This window comes from Pantherophis guttatus, chromosome 3 (assembly GCF_059756535.1).
Source record: "Pantherophis guttatus breed Tessera chromosome 3, ASM5975653v1, whole genome shotgun sequence".
In the NCBI taxonomy this organism is placed as follows: domain Eukaryota; kingdom Metazoa; phylum Chordata; class Lepidosauria; order Squamata; family Colubridae; genus Pantherophis; species Pantherophis guttatus.
In genome coordinates, this window is record NC_142065.1 from 68472217 (window position 1) to 68488627 (window position 16411).

Here is a 16411-nt window from a genome sequence, read left to right on the forward strand (position 1 = left end):
TTTACTAATCTAGGTGAAGTTTTAGTATATACTGCTAATCCATGTACGATATGTCATATGCTAAATAAATAATAACAAGGTGTGGATAAGTCTTTTGACAAGTTTCAAAATGGGAAGAAAAATGTTATATCTTGATCGCCCAAAGGTGCTTTTTCAAAAGGCAACTGAATTTTGTTTATCCTTGAAGGTATTTTGCTTCTCATCTAAGAAGCTTCTTTAGTTCTGAAGGGAAACGTTTTTATTTATTTATTTTATTTATTTTATTGAATTTCTATACCGCCCTACTCCCGAAGGACTCAGGGCGGTGAACAGCCATGAAATAAAACACATACATATACAAAATTTAAAATCGAATAAAATGAATTAAATAAATTTGGCTGAATTAATACCCATAATTTAAAATACCCATATTTTAAAATACAGTAAAAATTTAAAATTTACACTTAAAAGGGAGAAGATTTAGGCAAGGCCAGCTTGATGAAATAAAAGAGTCTTCAGCTCGCGGCGGAAGGTGCGCAGATCCGGAATCCTCCGTATCTCTGGGGGGAGCTCATTCCAGATCGTCGGTGCCCTCACAGAGAAGGCTCTCCCCCTAGGGGCCGACAGCCGACATTGTTTGGCCGACGGCACCTGGAGGAGCCCCTCTCTGTGGGAGCGTACTGGTCGGTGGGAGGCTTTGTTTTCAAGGAAACAAAACAAAGAAAATTAAGTCCGGTTGCCTTTTGAAAAACAGTACATTTGGGACAGCCATGACCAGGATGACTGAAAATCTCCATAGACAGTTATATCTTTAAGGCACTACCTTAAAGTATCATACTATCGCATTGTTGTGCTATAGTTTCCCAAAGAACCAAAACAATCATATTCAAGTATTATCATCTTCCCCTCTTCATTCTTCAGTTTTCATGAAATATGTTAAGAATAGTGACATCATTTCATGACATGGCTTTCACCCAGCCTTGTTGTTTCATGAATGCAGATTCCCAAATATTTATTTGTACATAGATCTGTTGAAGGAGGATGTTCTTGTACCGTTGATGTGAGGAGAAAACTGGTAGGCCGGGTGAGCTGTGGGACAGAGGTTCCTGCAATGGCCATAGCAACTGTCTGACTGATCATGTTCCCACCCTCACTTTCACAATCCTCCACTGCGACGCAGCTTGGTCTTCCACGCTGGTTGTGACTTTCTGCAGCGAAACAGGCCAATTTCAATGAAATGAAACATTAATGCGGTTGCTTTAATACAGTTACATGGAATACAGACACTTAATAGCAAAACACAGAAAGGTTTTGCATTAGATGGCGTATAAATAATCCACAGAATACCAATCAGGAAGGTTCAGTTGAGCCATCTAGTCTAATTCAAATTAAAACAAACCCCTCCTAATTATTCTTAAGGGACGTGGTGGCTCAGTGGCTAAGAGGCTGAGCTTGTCGATCGAAAGGTCGTCAGTTCAGCGGTTCAAATCCCTAGTGCTGCGTAATGGGGTGAGCTCCCGTTACTTGTCCCAGCTTCTGCCAACCTAGCAGTTCGAAAGCATGTAAAAAATGCAAGTAGAAAAATAGGGACCACCTTTGGTGGGAAGGTAACAGCGTTCCGTGCACCTTTGGCATTTAGTCATGCCAGCCACATGATCACGGAGATGTCTTCGGACAGCGCTGGCTCTTTGGCTTTGAAACGGAGATGAGCACTGCCCCCTAGAGTCGGGAATGACTAGTACATATGTGCGAGGAGAAGCTTTACCTTTTTAATTATTCCTAACATTTAAGCAGAATTTATACTTAAAATGCAGTAGGGTCCTGCATGCCCGGAGGGCAGCAATAGGTATTAGCCTTTGGTGACACATCCTTTCAGGTATTTGAAGACTCTAGAACAAGGGTGTCAAACTCGCGGCCTGCAGTCCACATGCGTCACTAGCTGGCTCCACCTCACCCGGTTTAGCAAAGGGGGAAAAAGTCCCGATATGTCACGTGACACCGCTGTGATGATGCAAATTTGACACCCCTGCTCTAGAATGTTTAGGTAATCATTTTTAAATAGATGGAAGAATGATGTCACTTTTTATTTATTTATTTATTTGTTCAATTTATGTAACTCCCCATCACACAAATGACTCTAGTAGGTCTTTACTTGTCAGAAGGTCACAAACGGTGATCACATGACCCTGGGAGGCTGCAACAGTCATAAATACATACCAGTTGCCAAGCGAATTTTGATTACGTGACCATGGGGATGCTGCAATACTCATGAGTATGAAAAACTGGTCACAAGTCACTTTTTTTTTCAATGCCTTTGTAACTTTGAACGGCCACTAAACAAGTGCTTATAAGTCAAGAACTACCTATACAGCATGCATTCATTTCCTACTCTACAGGTAGTCCTCGACTTACAACAGTTCATTTAGGGACCATTCAAATTTGCAACGGCACTGAAAAAAGTGATTTATGACCATTTTTCACACTTACGACCATTGCTGCATCTCCATGGTCACATGATCAAAACTCAGATACTTGACAACTGAAGTCATATTTATGACCATTGCAGGGTCCCAAGGTCATGTGATCCCCTTTTGCGATCTCCTGACAAGCAAAGTCAATGGGGAAGCCAGATTCACTTAATAACTGGGTTACTAACTTAACAACTGCAATGATTCACTGTGTGCTTGACTTGCAAAGGCAAATAGACATTTCAAGCACACATTCAAGCTTTTGAATGCAGTTTAGAAATTCTTTTTTAAAAACCCAATTTTCTGCTTTAGCTAAATATAGTATTCAGGTAGCAGTGCAGTTAATGGGTTAGCATACCAAATACCTGTGAAATCATACAGCTGGGGCACACTTTCCATGATCACTCCAATCAGAGGCAAGTACAGAGTAGCCACCCTGGCCTTTACTTGTGGGTCAGAGTACCGTGGGTCAGAGTCATGGCTAGAGAGCAAATTGTGTACCATGTTGATGACTTTCTTATGCAATCCAAACAAACTATTTAACAAAGAAACAAAAAAAGAGATAGTAGAATGAGTTAATAGTTTTAGAGCAGATATGGCATGGTAAACACACATATAAGCAGACTCACAAATTTGACTCCTTTTAATTATACCCCTTATTTTATGATTTTTTTCAATTACACTTTATCCTTTATTTAGCTAATCTGAAACAATGTAGCAAATATATTGCAGAATTAGAATTAACCTCTTAAACTAGAATATGCAAAATAAGCCAATATTAGCCACTTGATTCTGCGTCTTTAGCTCCAGTGGTTAATATATAAACTGATCTGCAGATTAATTATTATTTTTATGATGTGCATTTATGAAAAAGGTGAGGAAAAGGAAAAAGAAGATACACAAAAAAGGAAAAAGAGGGGGAAAGGGAGAAAAAGCACAAAATAATTTACAAACATCATTAGAATTTTTTTTTAATTTTCAATGTTTTCTTAATTTAAATAACTAAATGCACTCCATCATTTTAAAACTACTAATCATTGCTGAAATGTTATACGAATATCAACTGCAACAGTCAACATAGTATATAAATCATAAAATAAGATTAAGAATTACAGGAATTTCTATCTAAGCAATTAAGACTTTATACTAAGAGAAACCGACATCTCGGATCTGAAACAAGCCCATATATGGAATTGTAATCCAAAAATATTTCCAAGTTGAATTACATTCTGTTTCAGATTTATTTTTGCAATGCAAAGTTATTTTAGGCACCTAGGCATACACCAAGAACTTAATTAGACATTCTTCTGCAGATTGAATGAGTATAGTTTCCAAAAGGAAGTGTGGACTACTCTTGCAGCAGTTACCACAAATAAAACTAATTCAGCATACTTTTTGAGAATATAAGATTTAGTCATTCTGAGACTAAAGAGACATTCTTGATACTTTCTTGAAACATTCTTGATACTTTCAGTTTTACATGATTGATCATTTTAACTACTTTGCTTCTTCCTATTCTTCCCCATTTTTACTTTTTTGCATTGATGGCTGCAGCAAGAGTCCCTAAAGGTTAACTCTCAGAACCGGAGACAGCCACAAAGGAGCAGAACGTAATCTGTGTTCATTCTAGTTATTGAATATCACAAACTAAGACCGGAACCCAACACAGATTATTTAAGAAGTGGTGACATCACAGCAACCCATGTTAATAAGAAAACAAAAACGTGTATGGTAACATCATAGTGCAAATTTCTTCTTATATATTTTCCTCCTAATATTGGACAAACATATGTCCAATATTAGTATCTATTTCATTTATTATGTTGCATTTTCATCATTTGCCTTCCACTGTAGAGGCCCAAAATACATTGGGATGAATACATAACAAAAGAAAAGAAACCCCAATCTAATTTAAATTGGAGCATTCAACTTTATTACAGGTAGTCCTTGACTTACAATTCACTTAGTGACCATTCAGTTACAACGACACTGAAAAATGTGATTTATGACTCTTTTTCACAGTTATGATCTTTGCAGCATCCCCATAATCATGTGATCAAAATTCAGATGCTTGGCATCTGGTTCAGATTTATGACTGTATCACAACGTGTTCCTTGAGTGGTTTATCACACATATATAAACAATGGTGTTTTGCTTGGTTCTGAAGCATCCCAATGATAGTTCTCTCTAGAAAATGAGGACCAAGAACTGATCACAGCCTACAGACAAAGGTTGCTAGGAATATTAAGAGAGGTGAACCCTGAATGGGCATAACTCATCAAAACTGACCCTAATATAAATGGGAAATGTCATCTTTGCAGTTGGAAAAAATATATGGGAGAAAAACATCAATAATACATATCATGTCTTGCAGTGATGCAATCAAATAATTGCTGTATTTTGGCTTTACATGCTTTATTCATTAACAAGTGATGGAGTCACTAAAAATTTATCTACCACTTCCTCCATTACTTACATTTTTCATTGTGAGTGGTTACTGACCCCAATTACTTCCTATGAGACTATACTATTCAACCACAAACTATTCCACTGGAAAATAAAAGCTTGGTTCAAAACAAAAAACAAAACAAAACAAAACAAAACAAAACAAAACACAAAACACAAAACACAACACACAACACACAACAAAACACAACCCCTTTCTAATGATGCCATGCTTAATAAATTTTATCTTATTTATATTTGTATGATTTTCTTGATGCCTGTGGGATACCTGAGTGGTAGTTAATTTTTTCTGTCAATGGATAGTTGTCCAAAAACACCATACAATACAGTGAAGAATAGAAAACATAGTCTAGCAGTCAACCATGCATTAGCTGTGGTTCAGTTTTTTACTTCTGCAATTAGAATATCACACTAGGCTGGCCATGCTGAAGGCCCTTCAACCTTTTAAGAAACATATGGCTGTTCCACTTATTTGCTCTTTTTTCTGATCCTGATCTGAAAAAGTTGTTATGGTCGGCAAAAATTAGCACAGGTAGTCCTTGACTTACGACCACAATTGAGCCCAAAATTTCTGTCGCTAAGTGAGACATCTGTTAAGTGAATTTTGCCCCATGTTACGACCTTTCTTGCCAGAGTTGTTAAGAGGATCGCTGCAGTTGTTAGTTAGTAACACGGTTGTTAAGTGAATCTGGCCATTGACCCAAAAGTGCTCTTTCAAGCGGTAACTGTCAAGTTTCCGAAAGATGCCCTAATTAATTCATGAGCCATGATCCAAACTTCAAAGGAAATATATTCATTTATTAGGAGCACCATTCCGGCAGTACTCGGATGCAGTTAGGACTGATCCTATGTAGATTTACATTCCCCTATGACCCTGTCTCTCCCCTCCTGTCTGGCCATATCATAAATCACATTCTCCAATTAACCACTTTGGCTGGCTGTGAAACCTAACACCCTCCTGATTGCGGTCAGAAAGAATGTATGGAATTCACTTCAGTTCTCCCTCCCTCCTGCTCATGGCAACTTGAAAGCTTTGCAGGTTGACAGTAACTGGACGTACATGTTTTTTCTTTGAAGACATTTCGCTTCTTATCCAAGCGTCATACTTATTGCATCACGGTATGGCATGCTGGTCTGACAGCCGCAGATAGAAAAACAGAGGGTGGCGAGTACAGCCACAAAACATCGTAGGCTGTCCCCTGATACCACAGAGATCGCTAGGGCTCATTGCCTTAGAAGAGTGAGGAAAATTCTCAGGGAAGACTCTCACCCTGGTTATCACTTCTTTATCCTCCTACCATCAGGAAGGTGATATAGAAGTATAGCCAGCCGCACAAACAGGCTGAAGAACAGTTTTTATCCGTGGGCTCTCAGACTCCTGAATGACAAATAATATCATAACTATGTAATATGATGGACTGCAGGGCAGGCGCAATGTGTAACATGTTCACACTGGTGCAATAGGACTGGGTGTTTTGTTAATATGATTTATTGGGTTAGGGATTTTCTGACTTCACTGTGAGTTGTATTGTGTTGGGGGGGGTGCACTGAGGGAGCTCAATCAATCTCATTGTACATATGTTGTGCACTGACAATAAAGATTTGAATTGAATTTGAATTTGAATTGAATTGAATTGAATCTTCTTCAGCTCTCACTGGATGGTAGGGAATGGAAGGATTTATATTCCTTGCAGACAGCTGGCCGTTTGCATTTCCTGTTGACTTTGCTTGTCAGAAATCTACCAAAGGTAATCACATGACTTTGGGACACTGCAATCGTCATAAATATGAGTAACTTGCCAAGTATCTGAATTTTGATCATGTGACTGCGGGTACGTTGCAAATGTTGTGAGAAAAATGATCATAAGCAGGGCCGGATTTTCCTATAGGCTAACTAGGCTTCAGCCTAGGGCCTCAAGATCCAGAGGGGCCTACACAGTGTGGGATTCTGGGTGTTCTAGGTGGCTCCGCCGAACCCTTTGTTAAATTGCTGGCTCCCCCACCCCTCCGCACCACTATTTATTGCCAATAAATAGTGGTGGGCGGGGGAGCCAGCAATTTAACAAAGGGTTCGGTATTTTTTTTGTAATGTTATTGGCCCCCGGAGCTTCAGCATAGGCTAATTGGCCTCCCGGCTCTCAGCTGATTTGTCTCCGCTGTTTTGCTTCCTTCCAAAGAGTGCTGATTTTTTTCCCCCTAGCTATACTGAGAAACGAAAGTGAAACTGCTTTGCTGTTGCTGCAAGGTTGGAAAATTAGGCAGGCAGAATTCTTTTCTTTTTCCTCACCAAAAAAGGTATGTGCAGACAATGGGAAATTTAGGGAAAAAGAGAAGAGTTCAGGATTTTAAAACACAAAAGAAAAAAAAGCTGTATTTAACTAGGGAATTGTAATAATTGAGATACTATTAATTGTATATTTCTGAAAGCAGAAATGGTTAAGTTGTGGTTTGGAGAAATATATGGGGGAAATTATTTGGTTTATTATTATTGGTAAATATAATTAATGGATTTGTAAGAAATTGGATTGCATGGAAATAATTGGAATATTCATGTTCATATTGATTAATATACAAAAAAGGTAGTTATATAACTAATTGATTTATATTAAAATGTTGAATTTATATTAAACAACTAATATTACATAATTAACCAATGTGAGGATGGATATAAAAATAGATGACAATGGGAAGGGGTATAATATAGAATAGAAGGGAAAAATTGAATTTGATTAAGATTAGAGATGAGGATGAGGGTAATATTGGTTTTTTACAAAAATAGATGAGGAATAAATATGGCAAAAAGGAAATATAGAAATTGTAAATTTAATTGAAATGACTAAACGCTGTTTAAATTTGTGAACCGGCCAAATACTCTGTTCAAAGAAAATACATTGTATGTGTGTTTCTAATTATTGTTATTTATTCATATTTGTTCTCTTTTATTCTTTAAAGTTTAACAATTCATTCTTTATCTTAATATCTTTATATTTGTTTGGGGTTGGCTTTCTTCCCTTTCATCTTTTTTATTGTATAGCAATCTTTCTCCTCAAACCTACCACCTTTCTTTTCTTTCCTTCTTACTTTCTCTTCCTCCCCCTCTTCTTCTCCTCCCTACTTCCTCTTCCTTTCTCCTTCTCCTTCTCTCTTCCTCCCTCTCTCTCCTACTCTAATTTCCCTTCCCTTCCTTCATCCCTCTCTATTGCTGTATCCTTTTATGCATATGGACTACTCAGAGGGCTGAAAAAGTTATTTCTGACTGGTCCTTGCACTTTTGACCAGTCCTTGAACTTACGACTGTCCTCACATTTTACGTTTTTGCCCTATCTTGTCACCATGGTGAAGAAAAGCAGTTGTGAAATGAGTGACATGGTTGTTAAGAAAGCTGCACGGGCATAAATGTGAGGATGGTCATAAGTGTGAGGACCGGTCAAAAGTGCGAGGCCCAGTCAGAAATGACTTTTTTCAGCCCTCTGGGTAGTCCTTTTGTGCATATGGACTACTCAGAGAGCTGAAAAAGTTATTTCTGACTGGTCCTCGCACTTTTGACCAGTCCTCAAACTTACGACTGTCCTCACATTTTACGTTTTTGCCCTATCTTGTCACCATGGTGAAGAGAAGCAGTTGTGAAATGAGTGACATGGTTGTTAAGAAAGCTGCACGGGCATAAATGTGAGGATGGTCATAAGTGTGAGGACCGGTCAAAAGTGTGAGGCCCAGTCAGAAATGACTTTTTTCAGCCCTCTGAAAAAAGTCTATGCACATAGCCACGCCCACCTGGCCACATGACGAGCTACCCACGCCTACACAGTCACGTGACCAGCTAGCCACGCCCACCCAGTCACATGATTGCCAAGCCACGCCCCCAACTAAGCCACGCCCACATAACCTGTTGTTAAATATTGAATCCCACCACTGGTGAAAGGGCCTCATAAGTGGAATAGCCTAGGGCCTCTTTCAATCTAAATCCGGCCCTGATCGTAAGTCACTTTTTTCAATCCTGTTGTAACTTTGAACAGTCACTAAATGAACTGATATAAGTTGAGGACTACCTGTGCAACTATCTAAGCAAATTTAAAGAGTAGTTGAGTGTGAAAGGAACAAGGACTTGAGAAGAAATACATCCTTTCACAGTCCTGTGACAATACACTTGAAGGCTTATGAGAGAGGAAATATGTTTTAAATAATTATAGTCTGTTGGAAACAATTTTAAAAATTTACCTATCTGCTTCAGGATCTAGAATGACAGCTAGTTCAGTAAGCACCAGCCCTGCCAAGTAATGCTGTTGACGAAAAGGAACGGATAGCTCAAACATATTTGCAATCTTCTGATCCTGGACATTTGTTGAGAAGCCAGAACTCTGTAACACAAAAACACAACTTCTGGTAGGTTTTATTATAGGTATTAGTCCTAGTGGCCTCCACAACCTTATCCCATTATTTATTTATTTATATAAATATATTCATAATAAAATAACAGCATGCAAGAAGAAAAAACAACAACAAAGAAATACATTCAACCTTAGTTTGGCAAAAGAATTTATCTGCTTTTTTATTACTGTTCAACAGCTAAATATAACAGGACTTGTTTACTGCAAAGGATAAAAAGGATTCCTGATATAGCTAGATAGAATTTATGAACAGAGATCACATTATTATTACTATTGATGTGTACTATTCGATTTCCATTTTTATGCATTTAGCACAAATATTGGGTATTCAAGTTACAAATTTTAAAAATTAGATTCATGTTAAGACATGGTTTGCAGTAACCATGTTGATAAGCTATAATAGGTATATTTATATATCAAGTCAAAATCAATTAAGTAACTGGTTTATATTTATATTTATCACATCAAGTCAAAATCAATCAAGTAACAATTTGGTTTAACACAGCACAACTTTTTTTAAAAAAAGTCTGCATTTAAAGGAGAGCAGAGCTAAAGAAGAATCTAATTCTACATGAAGCCCTCCAGTCCATTGGATTATTATTAGCCTTCTAACACTACACTATACTTTTGGTATATTACCCACCTGTGATGTTGCTGATGACACTGAAGGAGATGGAGAGGCAGGCGGTGTTAGCAAACTACATGGTAAATTCAGAGTAACATAATGCTCATGGCTACAGACAATCCGAAGGAAATCCAGCCTCAAGGACACTAGCGTGCTGGGGATTGGTAAAGAATAAAGCTTGCAGGACACCTTATGAAACAGGAAAAGCAAAGTTAAAAAGTGACAAGGAAGCTTGGTTCCTACAAAAGTAAACGTATCCATGTTCCTCTAGACTACAAAAATATAGAGCACAGGACAGGCACGTTAAATTTGGCATTCATAAAAAAATGAGCAGGACATTGTTACTTTCAATTTGAGATTTAAAACATTTTGAAGCATTTCCACGCCACTTAGACGATATCCTTTCTGAGTACAACCACGCTGCTGGCCCAGAATACGTTCTATTTAATCCAATGTTTGCTTCCAATATCAAGAGCCAAAAAGATGCTTTGGAGTCTACAAACTGACTCCAACAGTGAGGGCATCCCCAGTAGTTGTTCATCAAATTAGGAGGGGAAGAGAGGAAAAGAGAGAAGGGACAGAATTTTGGCCTCTTTGGAAAACATCCTTTAGTCAGATATCACAATGTATTTTACTCCTCCTCCCCTCTTTCTTTCCTTCCCTCTCCTTCTTGGATGTAGCCAATTCCAAGGATTCTCTACCCCGAGCCCAGGTCTATCTTAGATGCTCTCCTTTTACCTCAATCTTGCCACCGTACCTGTTTGTAGTAAGTCTTAACAAGGCTAAAGACAAATCCTCTGTCCATGACAGATAACAGATCGTTGAGAAAAAATGCTAAACTAGTGTTGAGTCTTTCAATCATTTCTGTATCCTGTATCAGAGGGAAAAAGAAAAGGGCGAGGGGGGAGGAAAAGGACAGGATGTTTCAAAACAGAAGTTTCATGCCGAGGCTCTTATCCAACCACTTGTCCGCTATTTAGAAATTATCTCTCTATCCCAGGGTATACATTTGACAAGAACACAACTGAATTGCTTCCATTACCTTCTGAAACCGGGAAACTATATCACTGGCGATTGTGCTGACCAGCGCAGCTATGTCATCCATGAAGCGCTCTGGAAAACGATTTTTCCTCGGGGCGTCGAGTTTGTCAGCAAAATACAAATGATGCACAATACTTTTTACCTGGAGGAAACATATATTACCACTCGCCATCACTTGCATGAAAAAGGTCAGCTGTGGATAGCAGTATGATTTGATACTATTCTGTAAACCAGATCTAATCATTATAACAGTTGTGAGAAGCTCCAGGTTGCCTTCTTTCCCCATTGGTCTAGCTCTATCTACCATTTGGAATTATCTGGATAATGAGTGGCCACTTTCCCTGAAAGTTCATCCATGATAGGGATCAGGAAAGAAGTCCAGAGGCAATAACAACAAAAGAGATAAGTAGGCCGACTTTCTTTCTGATCATAGTTTCCCCTCCAATACAGGAAAGGAATAGGCAGGTTTTACCAGAGATCTGAACTGATCTCTTGCATAAGGGTTGGGACTTTAGGCTGGGGCACATGAAAGTTGCTCAACCATGCACTGAACAGTTTTTCTCATTCTCTTACCATAAGTTCAAAGAAGAACCATGCTTGCTGAAGAGCTGCTTCACGAACACTTCCACTGCAGACAACCCACTGTAAAGCCAGTTCTTCATGAAAAAGCTAGCAGGATTAAAATTCATGTTTACTCATCCAGCATTTAATTGTTTTTGAAACCGTAATTCAGAGATTCCCCAACTCCTGAGCTACCGCCTGGTACTGGATTGTAGTCTGTTCGAAACCAGGCTGCGCAAACAGCGGGCAAGTGGACATGCGCATGTGCTGCTCCACTTGGGCGAGTGGCGGGTGAGCAAGTGCATGCATGAAGCTCCTTTTGTGCAAACAGTGTACGTGCGTGCCCGCCACTTGCACAAATAGAGCTGTGCGTACGTTCACCTGTCACTCGCGTGGAACCATCCCCTCTCCCCTCCCTTTCCATCGGTCCGCAAAACCAGAAGGGTTAGGGACCGCTGCTGTAATTAGTAAAATAATATCAAGTAATATACAATGATGACAACAAGCAAAACAATTTTATCAACATTATAGCAATGGTTAATGGTTCTTTAACAACCTTTTTAAAAGGAAATATTGCATAGTAGGAAGTGTAAATCCAATTTATGCCAGGCAGAACTAAAGGCAAATTGTAATTTCTGATAAAGTTATGATTTAATTTCTCCTGAAATGTTCTTCTTCTTATTGTTAGAAGAGGGAGGAAAATGAAGCTCAGGGTGAAAGAGTTCCACTCTTTTCTCCAGTTTTACTGAAGAGAAGGTAAGGGAGAAAAACTGATCCAACTGATCTGTTGGAAAACTAATAACAAAAATTTCTTACTCTTTCCATCCATCTCTTGGAAAAACAAACTGGTGGGGAAAAAACATCTATATAGATTCCCAGCTGCTCAGTCCCTGATGCCCTCAAGCAAAAGCAGAATGTCAATAATCTACAATAATTTCTTTCTACCTCCATGAAAGCCATAGAAGATGGTAAGTGGAAGCCCCCTGTAAGCTACACGGAGCATTTGCTCAATCTTTGCATTGCTCTCAAGTGTGTGATAGAAAGGAATTAATGTTTTTACAAAAAATGAAGTGATTCATCTGGATTAACATCCAAGGTATTTTATATTTGTGGAACTAGAATCAAGCCACTGCGACTCTAGTTGACTCAGCACTCTTCAAATTCAGGACACATTAAACACTGACTGAACTGTTGATCACTCCTTGTCTTGCACAACAGCATGAAATGATCTTTGCTATATCTACCTTTTTAGTTGGCAATCGCCCTGTTAATGTTTGTAAGAAACTTGGTGTTTCCGTATGGGAAGACATACGATTACAGCTTCGATCTGCAGCCTGAAAAATAAAATGGTGACAGCACCTTAAAATATGCTATGGATGACACACACAGTTCGAGGCAACGGACATTAAAAAAAGTAACAGAAACATTTTAGATTTCAACCTCTAATTCATTTCAATAAAAGGACCAGTATTACTGAACCTTATGGAGATTTTGAAACTTATTAATAGACAATAAAGCTGTTTGTTTAAAAAAAAGGTTTGTAGGGTCCAAATGGAGATTAAACATTATGCAGTGTTTTCGCTTAAAGACATGAAGTGTTGCAAAAGTATGAAACTAGTTTGTAACAACTTTGCATTTCGCCGACATACAAGAAAACAACTTATATTCTAACTTCTGTGTCACCCACCCCATCTTAAAAAATATTGAGCTATTGCTCAAAATATCAATATTTATTGTATAGAACTACACATAGTCCTCGACTTACGGCTGCCATTGAGCCCAACATTTCTGTTGCTAAGTGAGATATTTGTTAAGTGAGTTTTGCCCCATTTTACGATCTTTTTTGCCACAGTTGCTAAGTGAATCACTACAGTTGTTAAGTAATATGTTTGTTAAGAGAATTTTAATTTTGATTGTTAGAAGGACACAAAAGGTGATCACATTACCCCAGGACCCTGCAACCTTCATAAATATGAATCAGTTGTTAAGCAGCTGAATTCTGATCAGATGACCATGGGAATGCTTCAACGGTTATAAATATGAAAAATGGTCATGTCATTTTTTTCAATGATGTTGTAACTTTGAATGGTCACTAAATGAACTGTTGTAAGTCGAGGACTACCTGTATACAATCAAATGGGGTTTTATTTATACATTTGGTTTAACAACCAATTTTTTTTAAAAAAATTTTTTACTCTTTTACAAAATAATTAAACTGATTAAAAGCTGAAAGCATGGTCAATTGAATTTAACCAGGACTTCATTTAAATCATCACACTGTGTTAAGAAGCAAGGTTAAAATTATCACGATAGTAAGCATTTTGTATTTTGCAGTGTATTACTTGACACATTTTTCAACATTCAGTTTTCATCAATAAAAATAAATTGTTATGAACTGAGATTCACACATTATGTAATAAAAACAAGGTGGCGAATGAGGAAGAAAATGCATTATCAAAATCATAACAGATACAGAAGATGATGATGATGATACAAAATATAAGATTGGCCTCCTTAAAATAAAAGGAAATTAATGAGACATACTAAATAGACATGGCTAATGTAAGTCCTAATTATTTCAGTAAGCCAATTTTATATATGAGTAATGATGCAATATTTAGAAATGTTACATTTACACATAACATTTGAACTATATTACATGTAATGAAATGCTATAAAGCAAGTGTAAAAATTAATTATAGAGCAGGAAAAAAAGAGTTTTGAACATGCGTGAGAACAGAAAAAAATTAGGGATGGATGGTTTCTCATGCAATCTGGTGGATACAAGAGAAAGGAACCATGTGAATTCTTCAAAACAGGTAAAAGTATGTGAAAGGGATTGCAGTGATGACTTGAGGGAGAAAGATTTCTGAAAGGTGATATCAACCAAAGATATTAAGAGGAAAGTAAGGAAGCTCTAAGGGAATCACCACCTGTGAAGTCTCTGCATTCGGACTGGGGTTGGATCCCCATGGGGCAGCTTTTGCAGCACCAGTGTTTACCCAAGAATTGGAGCGATCTAAGCCCTGGGCACATAACAGAAAGCAGCAAGGAAAGGAAAGAAATGTTACATGTTGCATGCCACATTTGCATTGGAAATTGGAGGAGATTAATTTCTTCAAAGAAACTCAGATGGTATACAGCACAAATGCATCACCAATTAGTACTGTTAAATAATTTGCTTAGTCAAAACAATTATTTGTATCAATCGAAGAGAATATTTGTAGGTCGGGGTGGAATTGTGGGATGCTTGGTGCTCCTTCAGCTTGCTTGTTTTCTTGCAGATGTTTCAGTACCAAACTAGGTAACATCGTCGGCACCAAGGACTCCACAATTATTTGTATTTTTCCCCCAGGTATACATGCTAAAATGTAATCAGACCAAGTATATCTTGCAGCACCTTATGTAGGCATAGCTAGTAAGTGCACCTTCTCCATTTCTTTTTTTTTTCCTGTTTACTTTTAATCTTATTCTAGTTCCTGTTTATTTATGATTTTACTTAAATCATTTAGGTGCTATATTTAGTAAGCTTGTAAATATTAATGCATATACAGTAGTCCCAATTCTAAAGAAATCCAGTCAAGCTGCAAAGTAGTCACTGAATATCAGGACATAAATTAACTGGATCTGCCTCTACTGATTTTAGCTAGAATAAAGCTAAACCAAATTTCTCAGGTTTTGTAACACTGATTATAGTTTACCATTTCAAAAACCACTTATTTTATAATACATGTGTCTTATTTTCCATCATTAGTACATAGTAGAAAAGATAATTCATATATATTTCTGGGAACCAGTGTTGTTTAATGGATTTCTATACTTCTGTAACTTGCTGCAGTCATCTATTGGCACTATTATAGGCATATCAAAAATATCTGAATTAAAAATTGGTTGTCAAATAATAAAAAAACCTAGACCTCTGAAGAAACAATTGTAAACCATTATATATAAACCATAAACACTTGGATTTGCAGAAGTTCAGGAATTCATAGTAAATAAAAATATTAGTCTGATATTTGAAACTAAATCTCACTAAGAAATGTTCTGTGGTTGATTTTCTATACCATACATGGTAATTAAAACAACTGCCTGAACTGAACTGAAATCACAACTGATGTGATTTGGCTTTTGATGTTAAACAACCCCCTCTTCCAATTTGAAGTTTCTGTGCCATAGTTCACACTCTTTACAAGGATTCCTTGATATGCTAGTCTGGGTTTGGAGGGGGGAAGAGATGTTCTGTTATATATACAGATATATGTATCATAAACAGTCCTCGACTTATGACCACAACGAGCCCAAAATTTTGGTTAAGTGAGACATTTGCTGAGTTTTGCCTTATTTTACAACCTTTCTTGCCATAGTTGTTAAGTGAATCACTGCAGTTGAGAAGTTAGGAACCCAGTTGTTAAGTGAAATTGGCTTCTTCATTGACTTTGCTTATCAGAAGGTCAAAAAAAGGTGATCTACATGATCTTGAAACACAGCAATGATCATAAATCTGAACCAGTTGCCAAGCATCTGAATTTTGATCACGTGATCATGGGGATGCTACAAAGCTCATGTGAAAAACAGTCATGAGTCACATTTTTCGAAGTCATTATAACTTTGAATGATCACTAAACAAACTGTTGCAAGTCAAGGACTACCTGTAATACACTTTCGAAATCAATTATTTATCCTAATATCAACTTTAAATGAGGTATAACAATGGGCACATCAAATTTTGGTAAGTGGCATCATTCCATTTTAAAGGGGGGGGGGAATTAGGATTGTCTTGAAATTCAATGTCTTGAGAGCTTTATGGGATCCTATCAGGCAGAAATATTAGCCCTTCCAGTTTATTAAAGAGCAGGTATGCTTCTGTAAGAAAGCTTCTATCT

The 16411-nt window shown here is 37.6% G+C and overlaps 1 protein-coding gene across 11 annotated transcripts in view; it reads right to left on the reverse strand.

The window, feature by feature from the left end:
* DOCK7 (dedicator of cytokinesis 7) overlaps positions 1-16411 on the reverse strand; it is a 127191-nt gene that overhangs the window by 37705 nt on the left and 73075 nt on the right. For 7 of the 11 annotated variants that reach the window (XM_034415233.2, XM_034415232.2, XM_034415231.3 and 4 more), the window contains exons 23-31: positions 14462-14554; positions 12773-12862; positions 11541-11636; positions 10969-11109; positions 10684-10797; positions 9945-10115; positions 9132-9271; positions 2813-2982; positions 1033-1187 (exon numbers count right to left, since the gene is read on the reverse strand). In XM_034415233.2, the coding sequence (XP_034271124.1) occupies positions 1033-1187; positions 2813-2982; positions 9132-9271; positions 9945-10115; positions 10684-10797; positions 10969-11109; positions 11541-11636; positions 12773-12862; positions 14462-14554 (1170 nt within the window). The remainder of the gene's footprint in view (positions 1-1032; positions 1188-2812; positions 2983-9131; positions 9272-9944; positions 10116-10683; positions 10798-10968; positions 11110-11540; positions 11637-12772; positions 12863-14461; positions 14555-16411) is intronic. The other 4 variants (XM_034415236.2, XM_034415235.2, XM_087889777.1 and 1 more) reach the window with 1 other exon arrangement.